The sequence below is a fragment of the Xiphias gladius genome, chromosome 1 (assembly GCF_016859285.1).
Source record: "Xiphias gladius isolate SHS-SW01 ecotype Sanya breed wild chromosome 1, ASM1685928v1, whole genome shotgun sequence".
Taxonomy (NCBI): domain Eukaryota; kingdom Metazoa; phylum Chordata; class Actinopteri; order Istiophoriformes; family Xiphiidae; genus Xiphias; species Xiphias gladius.
The window spans coordinates 23916879-23943281 of record NC_053400.1 but is presented as its reverse complement, the minus strand read 5'-3'; the positions used below and the strand labels follow the sequence as shown (position 1 = coordinate 23943281).

At 40.3% G+C, this 26403-nt stretch overlaps 1 protein-coding gene across 4 annotated transcripts in view; it reads right to left on the bottom strand.

Moving 5' to 3' along the window:
* The window catches only part of pcdh17 (protocadherin 17), a 58201-nt gene that overhangs the window by 10429 nt on the left and 21369 nt on the right, over positions 1 to 26403 (bottom strand). For 2 of the 4 annotated variants that reach the window (XM_040135689.1, XM_040135708.1), the window contains exons 3-4: positions 24555 to 24613; positions 23930 to 24102 (exon numbers count right to left, since the gene is read on the bottom strand). In XM_040135689.1, coding sequence (XP_039991623.1) covers positions 23930 to 24102; positions 24555 to 24613 — 232 coding nt within the window. The remainder of the gene's footprint in view (positions 1 to 23929; positions 24103 to 24554; positions 24614 to 26403) is intronic. The other 2 variants (XM_040135700.1, XM_040135717.1) reach the window with 1 other exon arrangement.

Sequence of the window (26403 nt, the reverse complement as noted above, 5' to 3'; positions counted from 1 at the left end):
TTTTCAAACTTTCAGGGTGGAAGCTTTCAGTATGGTGCGTGAAGGATGTGCACCCAAACCCATGAGTGTAAAAACTGTGCCTGTGTATCAGTGTGTGTCATAAAGCATGGTGTGATTTCCCTAAGCACCCTTTTCTCCCTCCAGAGGCCTGCCCCCCTGGCCCTACATGCCCATCCCTCCTCGCTTTATTACCTAGCCTTGTGATTAATGTCCCTCTGTCACACACTGTGGTTCCCGGGGAGGGAAGTAGGAACCAGGAGAGAGCTGTACACACACATGCTACTACTAGCAAAGCAACAGCAGCAGTTTAAAAATAAGATGCAAGTAAGTAAGAAGCTACGAACTCATTACAATTTAGCATCGATCACAGTGGTGGTGAATCATTGTACCATCACGCACACCTGGTTAGTCATTAGGCAGTTCTACAGGCTACTAGAGTAGCCTGTGAGATTAGAGATTTGAGATAATGTGCGTGTGTGTTTGTGTTTTGAGGTTGTGTTGCGGTGAATATCCCCCGACCCACCCAAGGTGGACAGGAGGAATGGCAGCTGACAAATTGTGCAGAGCATCTGTGACAGACCATGACTGCACCTGTTCACCTGAGGGAGCTCACAGTGTGTGTTTATGTGCGCATGTGTGTGTGTTTTTAATCTCCTCGCCTAGTGCTATCTAGCCCAGCTGATCCATGCCCGCCCCCCCCCATTCTCAGCCAATCCGGGTGACTAAATATTTGAACTGCACAGATGAGAGAGTCTCTGACTGAGCCTAATGTTTAATAAATATCTTATGACATTTCAGGTTGCCAATCTACCAAAAAACTACAATTAAAGATAGAATTTCAGACTCTGGGTCATGGTGAACAGTGTGCTTTGAAAATTTCAGATTTTGTTTTCTAAGAAATCACTTTGCAACATAAACTGGAGGGCGGATTTTTCCAGGGGCTATATCAAAAAAAAAAAAAAAAAAAAAAATCCTTGAATAAGACATTGTTAAGGTATTCTTTTTGAATTTGTGGAAATGAGTCCAAATCTTATAAAAGTACCTCCATTTTATCATGAAAGTCCCTCTGCTATGTATTCTGCTGTGAATTTGGTTTTATTACGATACAGGTCCCCACAGGTCAGAATGTTTCTCATTACTTCAGATATAGATCGAGTTATTATATATTCCTCTCTTCTTACACAGCATCGTTATGGTAAAAATGAGAGCATTGCTTCAGTGTATTAATGCATCCGCAGTATTACACTGCACTACTGCACTATTGTTATGATTCTAAAACACAGTGATTCTGGGAAAGCAGGTTGCTCTCTACAGTTGGCCAGTCTGTTTTGCCAACATTATTTCAAGAGACTGCAGTGCAATAGTATATCCATGAAACTGCTGTTTTGGTGTAGTCATCACAGTTTGCTGTGGGACCTGCATTTTATACTGGCCCACTGCTCTGCTTGAAACCTTTCAACAGCAGTAAAATGGTGTCCAGGATGGTAATTCAGAATAAACTGCAGTTTTAAACACTTTTTTCGGGTAAAGCTCTCATTATCTAAGAATTTATGACATTCATGCCATCAGCGTACACAATCAGTATAATATCTCTAAATAATGCAGCTGCATCCACATTAAAACTATTTTATGATATTATCTGATAAATTATTTTTAAGTGTACAATTATTAATTCAAAGTGCTACTGTGAGTATAGTTGTGTGTTGATGGAATAGATCTGGATTGCTTTGTGCAGTTTGTGGCTTAGCACAAGGAGTTGGATACGTCTCCCCAGTGTAATAGCTTTTATCACAGTAGGAGGCAAGAGAATACCGATGCATAGCAGGAAATGCTTGGCAGCAGCAATGGGGTGCCCAGTGGCTGGCGATGCCGACACTGGATCAAGGACATATACAGTATCTCGGGATCAAACACATCCTCGATTCAGACAGTCCCTCACAAACCGCAGACCCCTCCGTCAGCTAATGCCTGGGTAAGTTGTTCAAAGAACACCCTGAGGAGAGAGTATTTATGCATAGGAGAGAGAGGGATAAAAAACCCAAGAGGAGGAGGAAGAGGAGCATAATCTCATACTCAAACAAAAACAAATGCACAAAGCCTAATCAGTGATGAGCAAGCAGGGCTGTGTGCTGTGGGTGGTGGGAAAGGTCTGTGGGTTGTAGAGATGAGGGGCATCTTGACAGCCAGGTTGATGTTCTCAAACAGCACTTCCGTTAAACACAATGCAGCAATGAGGGCCCTAAAATGCAAAATCTGGTCCTTATAAATACAAATTGGCTTGCAAGTGACCTACCTGGTTATATAAAGGCTGCAGTATGTGAGTACATGTTTTCGTGTGTGTGTGTTTGTCTGTGTGTGTGTATACATGTTTGCCCGTTTGCGTCTGAATAGAGCAGAATGGAATGTGCACTTAGACTCTGCCAGTGTCAGTGTGTCTGCAACTTGAGGGCATATTGATTGTTTTTTTAATGGACCTCATTTAAAGATACTTCATTAAAATATGAATAGCTTTTCTTTGCATCCTGTGTGTATTCACTACTTGCTTAAGACTTGTCTGAGCCATGTGTTATGATCTCAATTATCAAAGGTTTCTTCTAGCTTTAATTGTTAGTGAAGGTCGGCCTTGAGACAAATGTGAGAAAAAAAGAAAGGGGGAAAACATCTTGCCGTTTCTCTGTTATCTGCGGACGATCAGACCTCACACTAGAAAAAAAAAAAACAACCCAAAAACCTCAACAAACAGGTTCAACAGTAATTAAAGGCCATGGGAACCTTTCCACGGCCAAAAAGCGCTGAGAACAGGTGAACGGATGTTTATCTGTGACATGGGACAACATTCTTAAAAAATTCCCACCGCTGTGTTTGAGCAACCAGTTACAACAAGTTTTGAGTGTTCTTCTTTGAAGCGCTTTCATTGCTAGAGAAAGAAAAACAGAGAGGAAGAAAAGTAACAATTAGAATAATCGGTCTTTGCGTTCTTTTTTCTTTTGGGGGGGGGTACAGCAGCTTAGAGCTTTCGCTGTTTAGCAAGGTTAGTCAAGGAAGATCCTTGCTTCAGCTAGTCAAAAAACTTGAGCCTCTTTTCCAACCTGTGACTTAAGACCTTGTATAATTCATATTTCCTCTAGCTATAGCTCACTCTTCAACTCCCCTTTCTCGCATGTCTCTCATGCCTTAAGTGTTCTAATGGTGTTTCAATTGCAGAAGAGCAGCCACAGGCAAGCGATTAGATATAGAGGTCTGAGGGGAACAACCCTTACATGACTCCTGCTGTCATCAAGCTATTTATACCAAACAATTAACATGTCAAAGCTATAACCTGGAAGAAAAAAAATATAAACAGCTTGTCAATACAGCTAGACACTGCAAACTATGCATGTATGACAACTCTGTCATAAGATATGTACATTAATTCACAACAATACATGCATGCTATATCTATATACTGTACTTTAGTGTAAAGATATGAAAGCTGATCTAAATCTTCACATTAAGTCCAGATTTTTGTTACAGATGACCATTCAAAATATCATTATAAAATATATAAAAAAACACTGTTTTACTTTTTATATAAACAAATACAGCATAAAAACCGTAAGAAATACTATCTATATACTAACTCTAGTACAGTCCACTGACACGTGAAGTGACTTTACTTGTTTTTTGTTCCTTTTACGTATAAAGTATGTACGCCAGTTAAAGTTTCTCAGTATCTCAGCTTGTCTGTGCGTGATATGTAAATAAAGTTATTTTGCCATAAATAAAACGTGCCCAGTGTACTGTATTCACTGATGAATAGGGCATATTTAGCTAAAGCTGACCAGTATAAAAATTGAAAAAAAACCTATTTACCCAATAATAAAGAGGCACACATAGACAAACAAAACAAAGTATGTACACATAAGAATGTGATACTTTGCATAACCGATGTTAACACTGTCCTATGTCCAAATATTGAAAATAAAATGATGAGAACAGCTAAAAAAGCAAGTCTGCTGCACAGCCTACTTTTACAATGGGTGGTGTTGTCTGAGGCAGACATGTTAGCCACGAGGTACAAAGAGAGATAAAAAAAAAAAAAACCACAGGTCAATAGTATCTTGCTACCTTTACCTGGAGAGAGAAATGGAGGGTGGCACAAAGGGTGGCAAGGAGACAAGAAGGGGACTTATTAGAAGATGAGGCGAGAAGCGTGGTGAATCAGTGGCTAATCCTCCGTTTCCTCTAAGCCTGTGTAATTAGGACATGGGGGATTGCACCGTGACAGGGGATGCTTCTGGACCGCCTTGCTTTTTTTCTTCTCTTTTGTTTATTTCTTCCCTCTTTAGTCTGGGTTTATGGCAGTTTGTAATCTAAATATAGTGTGCTTGTGCGTGTCTTTTCTTTACTGTGTGTGTATCGCAGCATGTTCACTCATAAGCAACATAAACAGACACAGCATGCCTGCACCATGTTTTATTTCTACTCACTACTACTTACTGTTTTTAGATGTGAGTGCGTGTACTCTTGTTTTACTGCTTTGGTCGCTGTGTGACACCCTTATATTGTATTTGGGTATATTTGTGGGAATCAAATGGGCTATTCAGTCAAAAAACACTTAATTCACCACACAGACCAAACAAACAAAAACACTATGCTCGAAGGGTGCCTATAACTAGACTTAGGAGAGAGCACAGTATGGAACAGACAGGAGACCAGAGACCAGAAAGGCTGATCAGCATCCTTCTGCCTGTTAATGGCCTTAATTTACTTCCTTCCCCCAGTAGTCGGCAAGGAAACTTGCCTTGGCCTATTTAGAGAGATGGTGAGAGCAAGAAATAAAGTGAGAAAGTGAGAGAGAAAGAGAACAAGAAAGATAGAGATAGAGGGGGGGGGGTTTAAAAAAAATTAAGCCGAGAGAATCTATGAGTCACCGACTCATTACAGAAATCCTGTTTCTAGCCAAGGAGAAAACAGGTTTAAAACACCCCATTAAAGAAAGAATAAGTGAAACCTTTTGTTGCTAATTCACACAGGGTCGTCTTTTGAAGTGCTTCACTCCACCATATTTTTACGTTTTAACCACGCTACTTTAATGATGCTATTTTCAACACTCTAGATTTGAGGGATCTCTTCTCAAACTGATTGGGTTTAGTCCAAAAATAGCCTAAAATGAGGCAATGTGGTCCGGTCCTGATAAATGGTCTAACACAACAAGAATAAACATTAAGCATTGTGGCGGCTTCATTCAGACAATCCATACAATAACAAAATCCACTAGACATCTTACAATCCTGTCACATTTTCTGAATTAAATCACTTTCTTTTATTGTCTCTCTCCCTCTGTCTGCCTCTCTGTTTAACGCTCTCTTTTGAACAAAGGGATTTGAACAACTCAGGGTGTCATGGCTTTGTGCAAGTAGTCATTCCCATGCGTACTGCTTTAGCAAGATTAGGGAAAGTGCTTCTGATTCTCTGTCTTAACAGAACCATCACTGTAATACAACACTCACATACACTATACAGTTGCATAGCATTGTCCTTACTATTGCATCAGGGTTCTGTGGTATCAAATGACCTTGATTCATTTTAGCTTTGAGCCCTTGTATAAGGATAGAATGAAGTTCTGAGACGCGATTCAGTCAGACAACCATATTCAACAAAAATAATGAAAAAAAGGAGGAAAAGGGAATTTCAGTCAGCCTTATGCTTATTTGACAGCTGGCTGCTATTGGCAATACCTTCCTCTTAGTGGCTGAAACAGATCAAACTCAGTAAAGACAGGGTAGGTAGGTGAAATGCGTAAAGAGGCTTGAGAATCAAGCCTAATGCAATCCAAGAAGTGGCCAAAACCTAGAAGAATGAATTGGTCATGGCTGGTGGTGACTTGGGGTTATGAGAAGTGTTTCAGACATCGAAAAAAGTTAAAGAAAATACCAGAAATGCATGTTTTCATATAATGAACCAAAATACACATATTAAACGTATAACGCAGACGAAAACATTCATTCAAAATTCTTAATCCCAGTTAGTGCTAGAATCCTAGTCTGACTATGGTTGAATGATAAGATGGAAACACCAGTGATCTACACCGTTATGTATTTTATTCAAAATCAATTCTGCAGAATGTGATATCACAACCAGAACCCATGTTACCTTAAGCACATTTACCTGATATGACTCTAGTCAAATGTTTTCAAACAGCCTGATCTCACAGACCGAGCCTACTTACTAGTGTTTGCAGATATTTTCATTTTTCTTCTAATTGACTCACTAGAGCACATAAAGTCAGGCATTTTAACTGTGTATATTATCATTAGTGTGTGATTACAGTTCCCTCAAGTTCACTAAATCAAATGGAAATATGCACTACTTACACGTAATTTAGCGAATAAAGCAGAATTCCCTAAAAATACTGAAAATATAAATAGTAAAGTTCAATTCACTGTACTTTTTGTTTGTATTGTACATGACACAGATACTGTTTTAAGTATCAAATTATCAGATAAAATGTCATGACCCACTGTAATAAAAAAGTATCAACCTCAGCCTGACTGCTTGCTAAACACTGGATAAATCTGCCAAAAGAGGGCAAGAAATGTGAAGACAAACCACCTGTTAAATCTACCTGCCGTACCACATAGCAGCACACCACTCCAAAGTCATCTTCTAGCACATGTGCTCATGAGCAATAAGGAAACTGTACACTTTAGCATTTAGGCATTTGATCAATTGTGCCAATGAACAGCAGTGTAGCTCCCCTAAGGATATTGGCGGGTGTTGAACAGAGGCTAAGTGGAAAGGTGCAGAGATGTAGGTTGAGTCGATGGTGTTGGCTTTTTCAGCCCCGGGCCTAACACATTTAGAGAGCACACTGACACACTTTGGATGTATTAGCCACAGTGAGCTCTGCCAACCTCTCCTCCATTTCTGCGGCACCTCCTCCTCCTCCTATCACCGTCTGTCTGTCACTAAAAATCTCCTCTGCATGCAAGACTCAGGAACATGCCTTGTGTTACAGCAACATTGCTTTAGCATTGATGTTCCTCTGTGCCCCAGCCAAATTGGTGTTTGCCGTCTAGACACCGGTTGCTTGTGTCTCTGTATGGATAAACATAGGCACACACTAACACTCTCACTCGTCTGTTTATAAGTATGATTAGATTAAAAGAAACTGACGGAAATGCAATAACAGTCTATTAGGCTACCCGTCAGGGGGGATAATCATTTCAAATTGAAATGTGTTTTCCATCTCACTATCTAATTTATACTTTCTTTGCCTCTCCATCTGTTTCACTCCTGAGACTGATGGGTTATGAGCAAAAGGCTTTAAAATAGGCTGGGTTCAAGTCTAGGCCACTGCTATGAAACACAAATAAATAGAAATATATAGCAATAAATACCTCGCGGACTTGGCTCGTGAGAAAGGAAACCCAAAGGCCCCAGCTCTCTCTGACAAATGTATGCATTGAATTTGAAGGTGAGAAAAACAACTCTCCTCGTCCATGCTGCCCCATGCTACGTGGTGGTTTAAGATTAGGGTCAAAGATTAGAAGGCTTACACAAGATAAGAATGGGATTAAACGAGCTCAGAGATGTAAAATTACAGATCAGAGAACTGGTGAAAACACACCTGAATTGTAAACAAACTCATAACTCAGCAGCCACCTGTCCTGCTGGACAATCCCGGCAACATGGGGGGAAAAACAAAACAATGCGTTCCTGATGATAGAAAGGGAAGTGAATATTATGGAAGCAGCATCCAATATTCCAGAGAGGGATTCAGCACACATCAAAGGCTGCCTCTGCAGTAAGTCTGTTAGATTTGGGATTAATGGACTCCAGAGGGGCCTGGACACACACATGCAGGCACACACACTCACAAACACTTAGACACACACACACACACACGCACAAAATCCACTACCACAATTCCACCTGATAAGATTCACAACCCAGGCTAGCAAAGCATTGCAGTGCAGAGTATATCTATTCTAGTAACTCTGCGCAGTAGACTCTCTACTGCAGTATGATACTGCTTTACAACATGTTGTAAGTCAATGAAGGCCAGTGTTCAAATTCTTATCATCCCATTACATTTTGGACAACAAATGCTTAAACTGTCCAGGAAGTTCAAATGTAGGATTTCCATGAATGCAGTGCATTCCAGTCATGTCTATTAGATTGTTTGGACAAGTTCTTTATTTCGCTTGTCAAATTCCGAAGCACATGCCCAGACACACACACACGCATGCTTGCATTCGTGCACGCTCAACGGTAAGTTGCCTCCAAGGTCCGATTGAGTTCATGCAAATTACAAAAATGCAAATTTGGGTGGTAAGGCTCGGCTGTCCTGTGGTGCATTTTGAGGAAAACACGACAAAATGCGGGAAACTCGCAATGATTCTATTTCGTTTAATCTCGACAGACAGAAAGACAGCCTAATCCCAACTATGACTGTCTTTCTGCCCCAATGCCCAGACTCTCCCCATTCTGCCACCCCCTGCATCCCCTGCCCTCTGGGCTAGAACCACAGGTGCAGGCAAATGCAAACCACTGGGTGGAAAATGCTCGTTGACAGCACTCTGGTGGGTTTACGATTGGTCAGTGAACAATGAGGGAGTTTCCTGAACCACTTGTCGTGCTGATGGAACAGCTGGACACCAACACCAGACACAGATCAGGGTGGGAAGAGAACATGCGGAACAACAGGGAACTTAAAACTAAAATGAGATTCAGAAGAGCTTAAGCTCACTGTCATTTCACAAATTGTTTGTGAGTCGCAAAGAACAGAAATTCACAAAGAACACAAACAGAGGTAAGTCAGAGATATTTGCAAGAAATTCTCTGCATTTAAATGTTTTGATTATATTTCACCCTGGAAATGTGTTTCTGAGAAAAAAGGCATTCTATGTGAAATAAACATCTGTATACAGTGGAATTTACTGCCACTTGTTGCATATTAATTCAAATTTGAGTAGAAGTGGTCATAATTTAGCAGCTCAAAGCTGAAAAGGGAACATGGTGGCAAAAACCTGTTGTTCGATATGTCTTGAATTCTGATGTGGTTGCCTGGATACAGCAACAGCAAGGGTGTATTTTCCATCAGTCTATGTGTAATAATTCACTGGTTTGCTCTGCTATTGTCTGTCTCTTCTCTTTTGAGCACAAACACACAGGCATACAAGTGCATGCAAGCACAAACCCACAGTCATGAGCACACCCAAACCCACTCTCATCCACATGATCATCCTGAGCAGCATTATCAAAATCTAGGGGACTAGATTATCCCTAGGCTCACAACTTCATCCTCTTTGATCCCCACTTGGGAGAGGATGAGAGACAGCATAGGGGCCCATCACCCAGATTTCCCACTTGTTAATCAAGGCAGATTTTGATCACCTTCAGGGACAGATGGACAACTATTTTCAAAACATCACCACAGAATGGGCATTATGCTTTTGAGGAAATTTCGTTAAGCAACAACCCCACAATGTTTCTCAGATCCCACAATAATCTAAGTAATGGTTATTTTGTAAAACTATAACAGATACAGCTGCAGACATTTCAATTAACATGATATATTGTGCAGTGCCTCAGAAATATGTATGTGCTAACTAGTAACATATATGCGTCGATCAATTGAAAGGTGGTCTCTTTAAAACCCGTGACACAGAAACCTACACATCTGCAAACACACCAACCATCTACCGCACTGTGGCCAGAATTTCAATGATGTGTGTGTGTGTGTGTGTGTGTGTGTGTGTAAACCAAGGGAGAAGGTGTAAACACCCATATGGACTGTATGAACATCCATCACATTTAGCTGTTTACAATGCAAGTCTTGTAAATCTCCATAATAGATCTTTGTTGTGGTTTAAGGTGGAATGGTGAGGTCAGCTGTTAATTGGCTGCTGGTAATTACAGATGCATCTTAAGCTTGCTGACATTGTCTAAGAGACTTTGGAGATCTACCTTGCAACTAATGCATCGCAGAGATTACCGCAATGTACAGAGAAGTACACAACTCTCACTCATGCATACGAGCGGCAGCAATTAAAAGTCCTCATCTCAAGTCTGTTCCTCACCCTGTCAGAGCCACAGTATGTGTCACATGTTAGGTATATAATGTCTTCATTATATGGCTTAAATTACATTTATTTTGAGCGGAGCACATAGTTTCCTACACATTTAAAATAAGATCACAGTGTTTTTGCCCTACCCTTCTTCATTTGAATGTTCAAGTTCGTCATTCCTTCAACTCTTCCATTCGTTGCCAGTAGCCATGAGAGTGTTTTTCCCCTTCGTGGTACTGCTACCAGGAGATGGGAGGCAGCGCAGGGACAATAGCAGCCACCCAATTAAAGCTGTGTTGGCCTCGCAATTCCTCAAGGTATTGCCATGTGACAGTTTAATTAACCAAGCCCCTTATCTTAATTTAGCAGGATCAAAAAGTAACAAACTGAGGTTATCGGAGAAAAACACTCCCAGTCACCATCCTCACATACTCACCAAGACACACATACTCCCTCTCAAGCTCCGTCAGCATGAGAAAGCTATAGTACAGTGCCACAAGTGTAACAGACATATTTGATGAAATTCATACAGCTTGCTTTTATTGCCATCCGCACAGATACCACAATGCACTGTTTATGGTGCAAATGCTTTAATGCATATTTATTAAAGCTGCAGAGGTCAGATTAATGACAGTCTTTTTATGCTGTCACAGTGCTTGCAAGTATGTCCCTCAGTGTGTGTGTGCACATGGGACTGGGTCCAGGCGTGTCTTAGCAGGGTGTGTGTTTATATTGACAGGTTTTTCTTTGAATTTGAACTGGTGGCTCGGTGTCCGCAGGAGGCCGAGCACAATGCTACTTAAGCCAATCTCCCATTGTCCTGCTGCTCTCCATCCATCTATCCATCCATCCATCCATCCATCCACACGTGAGCTCTTTCTTCTCATCATCTGATAACTTCTCAGCTGGTTGCTGTGTGTCTTGCTTCCTTCATTGCGGCCTTTAGATTTTTTATTCTTTCAATCCACCTATGTAAGTTTATATTTACTTCATACATTTAAGATCTACTGCTATTGCTCTATATAGCACGTCATATATCCTGTTTTTCTTTTTTCTGATATTTCCGATCATCCCATCCACTGTCATTGCATAAACCACACCCCTATCTTTGTTTTAGTGTTTCCTCTTCTTCAAATAGTCCATTATCTATAGCACTACAGGCAGTGGATGAAAGGACATTACTAGTTGTGGCTGAACAGAGAAGAATTCCTGATGCCCCGGACAGGCCAGGCCCATTTATCTCTGTGGTTCCTGATGCAGTGTAACATGGGGAAACAATGCCCCAGGGCACCACAGATATTCATTCACATCAGCCACGGAAATAGCCTAGACAAAAGAGCCCTTCATTTATATCTAACTGATTCAGTGGAAGTTGTGCTGAATTTACTGTCTAAGGAAATTTTTTACCATGCATCTCATTTTTACATAATCAAAGCTGAACAATGTCCCCAGTTTGTAGCGGCCTGCACAGGATTGATCAAACAATATGTCACTTGGTGTTTTTTTAATTAATAATTTAGTTGCATTCAATACAGTATAACTGAGCACAATATGAGTCAAACCACATCATTGTATGATTCAAATCTCAGCAAAATATGAACTGGTAAGCTGATTTTGGCTGTTAAACCAAAGCCATACAAAAACATATTCATATAACTACACGCTTACAGATGCTACTTTCCACTGCATCAGTAAGCGCAGTTTACAGATTTTTAAGTTGTATTTTGTCAGCAGCAAAGATGCCACTTCTACCAAGTGTTTGTGGATAGATATTGGTGCGCGGCTACTGAGTTACGCAACATATGAAAAGTGTGCCAACCCGTCTGCCACCTCAAAGGAACTATTCTGGAATTGAAAAATTGCAGTAAAATGAAGAGATCACATACACACAAGACAAGAATTCATTAACTGAGCAGTGGAGTAGCAAGTGAGATCAGAGACAAAATCATGTCAAAAAGAGGATCACCCCTCGACTTCACCTCCCACAGTATTGTTACCAGCTGATAAGAGATTCTACTCCTCTAATTGTGAGAACAGACTACAGGTGTGACTTTGTAATATTTAAAACATCCCTGTTGAAAGAAAAGGAAAAGTTTTGTCTCTCCATCTGCTTCTCTATAATAAAGTCTAATGTTGTAGGTGCTTGATTTGATATCATATTTTTAGATATAAAGTTAAGCTACAGTAAAGCACAAAATAAACCTCAGCTCAATAAAACTACATAAAAACTCAAGTCTAAACAGTTGCATGTATTTATCTTTGGTCTCTGTAATGTTTCATTAATTTTATGATATGGAGTCTTGGAAAATTAGTTTTTTGTGGTCTGAAAAAGATCCAATTCAAGCAGGGATGGGGTTTGATTATATTTTATCAAACCTGAATTCACTCTTGAATCTGAATCCTTTTGAATCCTTTATCGAATGATTTTGGGCAGTTTTTTGGAGGAAAAAATAATATATCTTAGTTTAAAAAAAAAAAAGTACTGTTTTTATTTCACTCAGTATCATGCCTAATCCACAGAGATTCTACTGATCTGAGGAGGTGTAGGGCATTCATTAACCCTGTCTGTGCTTTTTTCTCTATTGCTGCAGGGGAGAAGGGCTTTGCTCCTCAGTGGGGGGCTGCAGAAGACAAAAGAAAAATTTACACAGTGGAAATAATATTAATTCTACTTTGTCATTCAGCAAATATTAACCAAATAAAATCTATGATTTTTCTGTATGCCCAATGCACAGCTACAGGTCAGAGGATCTGATGGGTCACAGAATACGGTGGAACACCAGTGGTTGCCGAGGTGGAGCACTCCTCGCTCTCTTTTCCGCTGGGTCTAGGTTTTTAAGATGTACATTGTCAATAGCAAAGATGCCAACTGTAGCAGAAATTAGCAGTTCACTTGTCCATTTTAAGTTATCAAAAATACCACAAGTACTTACTTTAACATGATGAATGGTAGATAGATATTTAAGCAAGGGATTTTTCATTCCACCCTTTGCCGCTAATACTGCAATTTGCAGCTGTTTTGTTGACTTTGGTGTACCCCACTTTGAACCATTTAAGCTAAGGTGGCTCGCCATGTTCAGTCAGTCAGTACAAATTTGGGTATTTTACCAACTTGAAACCGGATCCAAAATGGAACTGGCTATCTATTGGAACCCATCTCTAAACTCAAGAGACAAAAACTACTCATGGCAGCCCCGCATAGACTGCTACAATGTCCACAGAAATCTTCAAGGACAGTAAAGCTGCAACTACTAACTTTTTATCAGATTTTTTAAACCATTAATTAGCTAAGCTTTGGCCTTAAAAAGACAGCAAATAATGACAAATATCAATTAACCAACTAATTTATTCTTCTTCATTTGAATTTATAAAGAATAAAGCAAGCAGCTCTTTGCATTTTGTGTCAGTTTTTGCAGCTTGTAAGCAGCAACTGTTTTACTTGATAAATTGCTTAAACAATCATCAAATTTGAAACAAATGGAGTTTTCAAGGCACATAAATCAGTGCTGAAAGAGATGAGGATGATAATGAATACGACTGAAAAATTATGGGGAGGAAGTAAAAGAGGCTATCGAAGCATATGTAAAAGAGTGTGGTTAATGTCTAGAATTACATCTGAAACACGCACGGACTTACACATGCACGAACGCCCGGCTGTCCATGGACAGAGGACAGATGGCCGCGGAGTGGCTCTGGTCCAGGAAGTGACGATGTTCTGTATCATTATAATCTGCTCCGTAGTATCCTCCCTACTGCTGTGCTGGACAACATGTTTCACCCACTGAGAGCTGATACTGGAACAGCTCTTCTGCTGTTCTGTCACACATACTCTTAGAGAGGCACTTTGACAACAAACTAACTTGTATTGTTAAAACCGGGGGAAGAAAATGGTAATTTCACAGCCCGCAACTCCAAATTTCACAATTATTTTCTAAACGCAGCAAAGAAATGTACATAAGGACAGTGGAAATATTTGGAGGGCAGCAGCACGTTCCAAAACACATCCACTCAGCCTTTTAAAAATCAGTCTTAGATTGCTCACAGGCGTTATTACTGTCAGTCATTCTGTGTATATCCAACACACACAGACACAAGCATAAGGCTGCAAAGCACTGATTCTGATTCATCATTCAGCCTGTTTGTTGTTTTCAGAACAAGCTCACTCGGTACCATCCAGCACCAGAGGTTCTATCTTAAAATATATCAGCATCAAAAGATATGATAACAAGCTTATTGTGTGTACCGTAATTACAACTTTAACTAAGCTTTTCAATGAGATGTTAATTCCCTTGGGAAACAAAAAATGTAGGCTGCCCTGCCATGGGGCTCAGCCACACAATGTTAATTAATGTCATTTATAGCACAGATGCCACATCTACAAGGTTGTTGTTGTCATGTGATTACAAAGAGAACAACTGGGAGCAGAGACATGTCTGTTGTGATGACGGAGCTGATAAATACACTGGATTTTCTCACTTGCTGCTGCTTTGAGGGAATAAATCTCACATGTTTGGCAGAACAAGTCTGGCAGAGGGGCCCATTTTTAAGTCTCACTAGTGTGAAAACATACACTCTGGATGATAATCTAGGTTACTAGTGTGTTTACAGCAAGCAAGTCTGTGTGCATGTATAAAGTGTAAACATGAAATATGCAAACTAATCAAACCGCCTAGCCTCGGTTTCTGAGTTCTATTACACACAAATGAGGCATTAAAACAAACAAATTCAAATTCATCTGCAGGTGAGGCTTCTGACAAGAACAATGACAAAAGCATCTTGAGCCAGAGTTACAGTTCCATCTCTACCCTAGGTCTATTCACCCGCAGTTCAGTTTTGAAAAGGTGTGTTTAATGTTTACGGTTTTTCAAGGAGCCAAGCGGGCATTGTTGAACAAAACCAATACCAACAAAAAATAATAATATCACTGAGGTTTAACTAGACTTGACAGTGGATGAAACTTTAACAATACCGTTGAAGAGCGATTAACTTTAAATCTCCATGACTCCGGACTAATCCTCATACTCAGTGTGCCTACATTTTTTAATGGGCCTTGAATAACGTTCTCACAGCATTTAATGGCTTTGTGTGTTTTTCAATGTCTAATATGAGTGAGCACACACTTGGATTAATACCCTGTAATGTTCTCATTACAGAGCGGTGCAAGGAGAGGAGGCTGGGCAGCTACAAGCATTTAGGGGCAGCAGCCCTTACTGGAAGGTCTAGGAGAATCTAACGTGTTTCCTTTTTTTTTCTGAGATAAGAAGTCCAATCATGTAATGATGAGAGGTTGTAATGGTGCTCTGAGTGAAATAAGACATATTTTTACTCATTGCATCCATAAACATGACATAATTATTCACTGTGGATATCAGGGCGGAGGGATAATGTCAGAGATTTATAGCCCAAGTGGTAAGAGTCGGAGATATTCATCAATCCCCTCCAACACCGTGGTGCCACAGTGCTTGAGATAGGCTTCACTGGCTGAATGTGGATCAGGGGGTGAGCCACCATGCGGGCGGGCTGAGATTTAGTGGTGGAAATCACACCCTACAGCCAGCCCAGCCAAATATCACACATAGACAGCGCAAGAGGAAGGACATAAGAATGGACATTGCCCTTCATGAACCACAATCATAACAATGGAATTTAATAAAACTTCGTGTATTAAAGAAAATAGACTAATCCCTTTAAATCTTCCATAATGAGAGAGAAGAAATCCTAAGACTGTGATATTTCCCCTCCCTTCACCCCACAAGATTTTAGGCTTTCCACAGGATTCTACTAGCTTAGCTGCAAATCGCCTCACTGCTGTGCAATACCGCCATATCCTCTAAGAATAGGGTGAACACACGATCTGGCACATGTGTATTGGCACACAAACACACACGCACACACAAACACACGCACACACACACACACACACACACACACACACACACACACACACACACACACACACACACACACACACTCACAAATCTTATTTGACTTTGAGTGATGCATGCTGGAGAAGTCCAGATTGCTGATGGTTCTCATTTTCCCCACCAGGAAAGTAGCTGGTGATGTTGCCATGAATCAGGCTATCAGCCCAGCCAGGGACAGGCCATGGAGAGCTGAGATGATGAGGAGCAGGAAAAGATGAAAGGCTGAGAGACAAATCCTCTCTGTCCAAAGGCTCACACAAACAGTAAGAAGAAACATGAGCATCTGGCTGCTGTTTTCAGATGTTGCTTGTTTTTCCAATCTTCTCCCCAAGGCCATGCGATAGACTTTTAGATTGATTCTTTAAGCTGGTTGGAGATTACAACATGACAGAAACTTCATAAAGAGAAACAAAAAATGATCCCAATTATTCAGTAAATGATTACTGATGAAAAGAGCACCATGTGAGGTGGCAGGCAAAGAGGAGCTCTGTCACACATCAGGTCCTGCCCATGCTGCCTTGACGGAGTTCACTGGAGTGACGCACATATATGTCTCTACTGGAACAACGGGTGTAAACACACTCTTACGGCCCTAATTAATCATGTTTAAACCGACAGATGTGATAGCATCACATGAAACAATGACTCCTCCATATGCTACCTGTTTGGAGTAATGTTTATAAACTTAGTAATTACAATGCTCCCGAATGAAGCTTCTCTCTCACAGCAGATGTTTGTCCATTAACCTGCAGAACAATTACTTTAACATCATGTGAAGGATCACACATTAACAAGGCCATTTCTGCACTGGTAGATTATACCCTCATGGAAGCTTTGAACGGCTTTATTGCACTAACTTGCTAATAAGAGATGTTTAGAAAGAAGATAAATGTTGTGCTTTGAGCCTTGAAAAACTAAGTTGTTTATGCGCTGATTTATGGAGGAATAAAGGTATATTTGTCAATGATTCCATTTTTCATTGATAATTTTTTTATATTTGTTGTTGTCACTGATGATACAGACATTTACTAAGGATTGGGAGTTATTTATGCAATAAAGCCTCTTGTCTCTATGGCCGAAGGGTATGAAAGGTATCAATTTTATATACAATAATATTAACTATACAGTATATAAATATCACAGCTAAGAAGGATCTATTAATGGTAATAAAAAATGGAAACTTTGTCTTTTCTAATGTATCTGAGACAGCACTTTCAGATCCTCATAGCAACAGTTGTTTTTTTTTGTTTTTTTTTCATCTAGCGTTTAAGTACTACTGCTTGTCTAGAAACCTATCAGACCAAAATACATCTCTGACTGTCTTTTACCATATGAACAGTTTTGGCCTCCCAGGTCATCAGATAGTGCTCTGCTAACTGTACCCAGAGTACCCAAAGTAAACACAGACAAGCAGCCTTTACTTACTGTGCATCACAGAGCTGGAACAAATTTCCAGACGATATTGGACTTGCACCAACTTTGACCACATTTAAATCCAGGTGATTGACTGCACCTTAAATACTCATCACAAACCCTTCTGTCCTTGTCCTGTATTTATGTTTCTGTTTTTACCCCTTTAATTTCATTTAAAAATGTTTATATTGTTTAAATTTCCATTTTGTTTTTATGCGGTTTTTCTTTTTTATGTTTCTAATGCATTGAGTAAAACACTTTCAATTGCCTTTGTGTATGAAATGTTCTGTACATATATACTGGCCTTGTTTTGATGAAAAAAGGTCTAGAATTCAGTATCTCTGTCCACAATGATGTGGCTGAGTCATGTTCTGGCTGTGCTGTGGCTCTGTTACATCTCCACTTTGGATACACTGCCCACTGGCAATGTTTCAGAGGAAGAGCTTCTTCAAGCAGCCCGTCTTTCAGCAGCCAGACTTTGAGTTGCTTTGTTCATTTGTTTTCTGGATGTGCCTGAACTTTGTGTTTCTCTCTCTTTGTCAGTCTGTCTGTCTCCTGCTTCAACTGAAAACTTCAGAATAAAAATAACAATTAACCTCTAAAAGGGAACTCACATAAAAATGAGTTTTATCATCCTTCAGACTGTGATAGACTATCATTAAAACTTTTCATTTGAAATTACTTCAATGCACTAATAATAAACTAAATTGTCTTGGTCACATGGGTGCACAGTCTATAAAGGTACAATTGGTCAGCCATAATAAAAGCTCTCGATATATCATACAGAACATTTTAAAGTTAATAATAAATAGAAAAATTTCCAAATTACATATACTGTACATGCATTATTAAGTGCAACCATAATTGGCATAAGTGCACGGTTTGTAACAGAAATAATGAAATCATAGGCTGATTGTGCTGCATTTTGAATAGAAATTCACAAGCATTCAAATCATAGATGTAATTCACATCTACCCACCCCATGAAAAAAGTCTCTGCATTTATCTGTCCATGAAATATGAATGGTGTTGAATGAAATGACCTTTTCCAACAGTCAGATAAAGGTTTATTGAAGGCCAGAGTGAGCAGGATAGAGGTTGCCATGGCTACAAGTGTGAAAAGGGCATCTGATCTGACTTCTGACCAGTCAATTAATCTTGGAATTCCGTTTTTTTTTTTTTTTTTTTTTTTTTATTATCAAAGGTTCACTTATGATTCAAAATTATCTGCAGTGAATAAAAGGGAAAAAGGAAAGATTGAGATTGCGGAGACTCTTGAGACTTTGGAAAAGTACAGTAATGCTTGAGTCTTAATCCTAAAACTGCTACAGGGATTAAAGGCTGAACATTTAATTTGTTTGGTCTCAGTATGGACTGGTAGAAAAAAAAAACATTTTTTCAAATAAACAAAATATAATCAATTAATATTCTCATGGTTTTACAGATGAACAAATGTAAAGCCACCCCCTCTTCTTGCTTCTGAGCAAGTGCTGTGCTGATGTGCATACAGCCTGATGCAGTTGCTCCTGCTCGCTTTCTTATTTTTCCGACTCTCGAGCTTTCTTCCATGGTCATCCTTGTCTACATTTTTACTAGCAACTTATTTAAGCTGCACCCTCTCTAAACATGCTTGCTGAAAGAGAGTTCTGGTCTGTTTTTTTTTCACCATGGAATTACTTCTTTCATTCAGCTACCTTTTTGAATGCTATCATTCAGCTATGCTACCGTTGCGCAGCAACTCCATGGTCGCATTGTTTACACGAGGGACCAGCTGAGTTGCTGAAGCCGGCCAGCATTGTGTCCAACAATGGACATACCGGCAGAAATCTGGACATGCAGAGGATGTAGAGGAGGAACGAAGGGATGGGGGAAGAGAGCTGGGTCCAAACAACAGAGACTGATGGAAAAGAATGTGTCCTCCTTCTGTCATCATGGGCAACATGAGATCGCTGGACAATAAGATGGACAAGCTAACAGCCCTAGTGAGGAATCGGAGGGACTTTCTGTTAGTGTAGTGTTAAGTTTTTAACAGTGACATGGATACAGGAAGACACCCTGGATCTCACTGCTACCATTGACGGCTTTCAGACGGTTCAGGCGAACAGGAAAAGGAACGTTTCTGCAGCCCAGACACTGAACTGTTAGCCGTGGGGCTATGTCCATAGACAGGTGTTCTCACGTGCCATCTTGGTTGTTGCTCACATCCACCTCTCAGTTAACGTGGCAACCGCGTGTGACGTCATCCACTCTGTTAACGCTGGACCCCAGACTCTGGAACCCAATGCTTTCTTCATGATCTCCGGTGACTTCAATTAGACAAGACTCTCCCCACTTTCACTCAGTTTATGGACTGAACTACGGGAGAAGACGGGACCCCAGACCTGCTGTATGTTAATGTTAAGAGGCCCGGAGATTCTACCTCACACATAAATTTTTGCACTTTCGCATCTGTACATTTTTCTATTCACTTATTGTGTATTTATTATTAATACTATTTGTAATCGTTTTTACTTTTTTTACTTATTACTTAATCTTTCCAAACCGCCTGCTGAGCAATTGTAACAATTTCCGTTTCAGCGAACATTAAAGTTTTTCTGATTCTGAAAATATTTACTGTGCTTACTGTATTTCACTGAAAGTGCTAATGATGAGAATAACAGTAGTGGTGGAATTCATCAGCCCAATGTCCAAAGGAATAAATCGGCTCTTATGGGCTCTCATTGTTCCCGGAGGCATAGTCATATGAAACACTTACTTACACGACTTTCATATTTGACATTACACATTCTTGCAGGATAAAGGATGTCAGTAATGTCCTATACCTAATGGCTAAGATGTCGACTTCAGCTGCAGAAAATATGACAATGACGGATTAAGTAGAAAACACTCAACAACTCCACAATTGCTGCAAAATCCTTCTAAATAGTAATTATTTAAATAGAAAATAGTTCTTAATTTAAATAGCTTCAACTGAAAGATTCATATTAAACCAAGGAATTCAGTCTTTTTTTTGAGAAACATATAACATGTTTTAATAACTTCTCTTTAAAATCACACTTTTGATTATATGAATCTGAGTTCAGAGGACTCACTGACACCTTCAGCCCCATAAATTACCTAACATCTACAGACAGGACAAGCACAATATAAATATTGGGTTGGTGAGTAGCAATTAAACATCCTGCCAACATTATCATTTATTTGTGTACAGAATATATGTGTGTATTTACATCATTGTTTGAGTGTGTATGTGCCAAGAGTTTGCATGTCTGAGAGCAACTGACAAAGCATGACGTTTCCCTTGTTTAAGCTATTCACAAACTGAAGGATGATTGGGGGGTGGGGGGGGGGGTCTATCACCCTGCCACAAATAACAAGGAAAAGTAAATTTCATCGTCTACTACTGTGCTGTCCACAGGAACATATCGCATGCTGTCCCTCACTGTATCCAAGCTGTCCTTGTTCCTTGTAGTATTACATCCTGCTCCCACCTCCTCCCCTCCTCTGTCCCACTCATGCCTCACTTTTAAAACAAGGCAGGAGGTGGTTTGATTATCACACTCCAATCTCAGCTAATTAGGATAGGTCAGCTGGTATAGTCAAACAGTGTCCCTCCCTCTACGCTCTTCCTCCCCCTCTTCCATCATCGCTCTCTCTCCATTTGCTTGGACAGCCCTATCAGTGGGTACCATCTCCCTACACCACTGCCGCCTGTCTGTTCGTGATAGCGACTATGGCAGTTGTCTCCGCAGAGGCGAGCAATGTGCTGCCAGCCACTCCGCCGGAGCCAGACAAGCCGGTATCAGCGTCTGCTGCAGGCGCGTTGGAGCATCAATTAATCGCCGTTTAAAACTGGCAAAAAAATGCATTTGATATACTTAAGCTTAATTAATACATTGCTACCAATTTTGCAGGCCTAATTAATCAATTTGCAACTGGTCCCTTGTGCGAAGATGTCCAGATTATGTTGTCTGGAAGGAAACTGTACTGAACATCAGAGAAAAAGATGAATTGCAAGCATGGAAATAGGGAGATGTATGTTTGTTCTACCGATGCCATCCAATAAGAAAAAAAAGGCAAAAAGGATGGCAAAATCAGAAACAAAAAGGAGAAAGGCACATGATTGTATATACAATGATTATAAAGGCTAAGAACTGAAACAGGCTTGAGGATTGATTGGGACTTGAACTACATGCTTTTTGCACTTGTAGTTCTGTTTACACTGAGCCAGTGAATGAGGCTGCAGTGTCCTGGCAGGCAAGCAGAGAGAGCAACAGAGAGTAATTGGGAGGGCTATGCTTGGAGAAGAACAGAGGACTTAAGATGGGATGAAGGAGGGAAGGGCGGGGGGGGGGGCTATGAAGTAGATGCTAAGTGCTGGGATGTGAAGAAAATAAGCCTGCAGGAAACGTCCCCAGGGACAGTGACCAATGACAAGCTCCCTTTTCCTTTCCTCCATTTGATAACGACATACATGTGTGCTTTGTTGTGTACAGTACGTGCGTGCACACAGGGAGCTTCAGAAAGCAGTATCTGACTGCAGTGTAGAATATTGAGCCATATTTCTTTTAATTGCTCATGTGTCAGTTTTGTCTATTCACTTTTTCTTTTTACTAAGCCTCATTAACTAACCATAAAATTACTATAATATATGACCTGTACATGAGTGGGTCTGCTTAAGACAAAGCAGCAGATGGGACTATTCTTGAGCTTACAAGGCACAAGGTGACCATCTTGTGACTCATCTTAAACAGCGGGAGGACATAAAACATAAAAGCAGACCTTTCTTAGCAGATGACATTGTAGTTTGAGAGGTAGAAGATCACACCATAATACTGTTATCCCATGTAAATATTAGTGAGGCACAATTTGCTGCTTTTGAGCATTCTGCTGGAACCTTTGCAACTTAATAAAGATGCACTGAAACACTGCCAGAGTGATGTTCACCACGCCTCACTCATCACTGCTCTTGCACCATGACTTGGCCTCCTGCCCCTGCCCTCCCCCACAGCTTAGCTCAGCCCACATGTTATTGGCTAAACACAGCCAGCTGCAGCCAGTTAACTGTCTAATCTCACATCAATCGATTTCCCCAAACAAGGAGAGGTGGAGGAGTGGAACGAAAGTCATGGAGTGGGGGTGAAAACACAGTAGAGGGTGAGAATAAATGGGAGGGCAGCGATGAGTGGGAAACGGGCAAAGGTAGGCTACAGCCTTTCACTGAGTTTCCATCACCACCGGGCTTGAGTATGCGTGTCGGTTTCAGTACGGGTGCACCAATCTCTTGTTTGAGACAGTCAAACGGAAACTGATCAAAGATAACACACAGAAAGATGCGTGGACAGGTTTCGGTTGGCACCTACTGTAGCAATACACATCCAAAAACAATGTTGTACTGGGATGGTTCTTACTGAATGCTCCTGCCCAACCCACTCTTAGCTGCCTTTGTCATGTGTGTTGTGTGTATAAATGAGGTTCTTTCAGTCCCTCATGGACAATTAAATGGGAACATTTTCAAAATGAGAAACATATGGAGCTTTTTAATTGGCCAATTTCTCTTGCCAATGTGTGTGGCTTTTTTCATTCTGAAAACCAATGAAAAGGAAAAAAAATGCTATCTAGTCAGACATGCATATTGCAGCACAGAGTGTTGCACAAATTGTCATTGTCCTTCCGCAAAGAGTAAAACAGCCCTTCTGTTCCCAGGATTAATAGCATCATTACAAAGAATCCATGTTCAGTATACAGCACTGTACTTCTGGATCCAGTCAGTGAGATACATACATCTCACATGTAGAGACTTTAGTGAATTTGTACGTCTGTGGGGATATCTGGGTTGCCAAGCAGGTAATGGCCCGCACCAAGGTACATGACTGGTTGAAGATGGAGTGACAAATTTACCTTACCTCCTGTCCCATTACTTCTATGTAGAATCTTGGCTTTCTTGCCTCCCCTGACCCTGCTTTAATCATGCGAGGTGGCAAGGGTAAGGAGGACTGCAACAACTCATATCTGGGGAGTTATTGTTTTACACATGTCATGTGTAATCTGCCCGACCCACAGCGCTTAGAATAATTATTCATATTTAATCACCACACTTCGAAGCTACATCGCCTGCCGCTCACTAAGTCATTTTCCATGTTCCATTATCAAAGTTTCAGAGACAGTGCTCAGGGAAGGGGGACTAAATGGAGATACTGAAGTAGTTGGGCTTATAAAAACATAATGGGCTTGTCTGCTTTGATAAACTGAGGACGTGTATAGAATGCACACTCACTCACACCCTCAAATACACACATAGACATACACACACCACAGACACACATTAAATGAGAAAAGTGCAGAGAACAAAGTAGGGGAGAATAAAGTAGCCAAGTATAAGTTCAGATTGTGAGCGTTCAGGCAAGTCAAGAGCTCAGTCGTTAATACAAATAACTGCAGCACAGAAAACAGATTGATAGTCATTTGGCTGAAGCGTGTTTGGCTTGCGTGGCATCTTTCATTACGCATGCAGTCAAATTTGCCAGTGAGGGCTCACCTTGCTCCAAAGGTGGTGGTTTCACGCCCGTAGCCTTCAACTTGAGGGCTTCTTTTGCAGACATATCACAGCAGGAGCCTTTGTTGGTATCCTGGTCGCTGTCAGCCTGGTCGCTGTCACCATGACCGCTGTCTCTGAGGCTTGCTCGCTCTGGGTCTTTGAATGTTGAACTACTAAACAAACAAAAAAGAAAAGAGTATTAGTACACAGTGTATGGCTGAGAATTTGGAGAGGCTTTTTTATTTTTTTTACCCTCAGATGAAGTTTAGAGACAGAGTGAAAAATTGATGAGCGTCCCTGAATGCTTAAAACAAAAAAATTATAATAATAGGAGTTAGGATGTAATAAAATGCTTCTAAAAATATTTAATAAGGTGTACTGTCTGTTAAAGGAGACTTAAGATGAAATAAAAAAGAGGATCTTGTGTGTGATTACATTTGATGTATTATAGAAAATACTGTTAGTGACCACTTTTAAAACCTAAATGTACATGCCCTTCCTCTCCATGCTACGACTCAGTACAATTAATTGTCAGTTTAGTTACTGTTAATATTGTGTCGGGACTTTTGGAGAAAAGAAAAGAAAGGTCTGAGATGTAGTGACGGTTATAGATCCAAGCTCTTACCTTTGAACAAACTGTTGTCTGCTACCCATATAATTAGGTTCGGTAGGGAAACTGTCCGTCTGTGGAGAGGAGAGAAAAAATAATGTATGTAGTGGGCTTTACAAAAAATGAGTCCTGCTGTGAAACAAGAGCTCCTTGTGACATATGATGAATTATGCAAAGAAAATGAGGTAGAGAACAGTGTAGGTGCAAACAGAAAACTGGGGATTTACGTTCTATGTTATTTAGGTTTGAGCATTTCATCGAACACATAAAGCAGGCAAATTAGCAATTTGAGAGTAAACCGCAAGGGCCGAACATCCAATCTGGCTTTTAGGATAATAGTCTCAGCATAGAAAACTTTGCAGTTATTGCATTTAAGTGTCAACCAAACATCTAATAACCAAATTACTGCAACAGATGTGGACAAATTAAAATACAATTTAGTGGTGCCTTTCACAACATTTCTGTAAGAAACTGTTGACTTTCTGAGCCTCAACACTCAACTCTTTTTTCCATTTTCACACGCAGAGAGAAATTGCTCGTGTCTAACTGGGGCTTATATGTGTTGAATTATGTGGTGATTATTTGCTGTGGAGCTACCTGATCATACACACGGGGCTCCATGTTATTTGGATCGATAGAAAAAGCACACAGGCTTGTGCACACGCGCACACAAAGACACACCAACACAAGTCTTACATATACAGGCACACTGAGAAACAGTATGACATGTATGACAAAATACAGTAGTATAATGGAATACTGGTACAAACCCTATACTTCGTAAACTGCACAAACTGTATGTATGTAGCAGTGCATTACAGACTAGATCAATCACATTGGCAGTGGAAAGTACTCTTTCTCGCTCCCAGTCTGTCTCTCTCTTGTTACTTATATCAACGTAGGGTATATGAGGGTTTTTAATCATGTCAATTGAGATAAAAAGGTCACAAAGATCCCAGTGCGCTTTCTGGCATTTACAGAGTTACCTATCAACCTTACTAATAATGAAAACAACTAATGTAAAAGCTACCAAATGTGTTAACTCCACCGCAGGCTATAAAGAACACAGGAAGAAAAGAAACTAGTGAGTTTATATTTTGTTAAAATGATTACAGCAATATCTCAAAGTCTTAGTTACGGAGGTAGGAAGGATGGAAACAAATACCTTCAAGAGAAATAGCTTTGGTACTGTGTTAGAGGTATTCATCACAGTAACACAAATAATTACCCTATGTGCACAACTCTCCATCTTGAATTGAGGGCAGTAAAATGTCATGTTTAGTGAGTAATGTCTCCATGTGCCAGGGTTTTTCACATGCACAGCTTGACTCACGGTCGATAGAGTATTTCAATGTCATCCTTGCTCTGCGGTGGCTCAGTATGAAAAAGAGTGTGTGAAGGTCAGACAGGCCACCTCAGTACTTTGACCTTCCATGCTTTTGCCAACACCTTTATCTCTACCTAAACATTCTATTCCACCTCAGCCTTCAACAAGATTAAAAGAAAACAGCCACAGAATATATCAAAGGCTGGAATCTGACCACAGAGTAAGAGAAGAATGAATGTTTGAAATCGTTTGGCATTGAAATGATAACAGTCTGAGTTTTTCAACAAAATAAATAAATAAGGGGAGATGGAAGTCTTTATATTAATGTGCCCCTTCTGTACTTTTATGACCAGGGACTCATCCTTGGACATGCCTTACAATCACCTCAGCTCTGTTAGCAATGAATCTGATCAGGATGAAAGGACATTAAGAGAAAATGGTTTCCCTAGATTTTTACATGGTTTCATTTTAATTTACTTTCCGCGGCTGTGCACACACAGCATACATTTAAATCTTACCCTTGTGTGGAGAACCTTT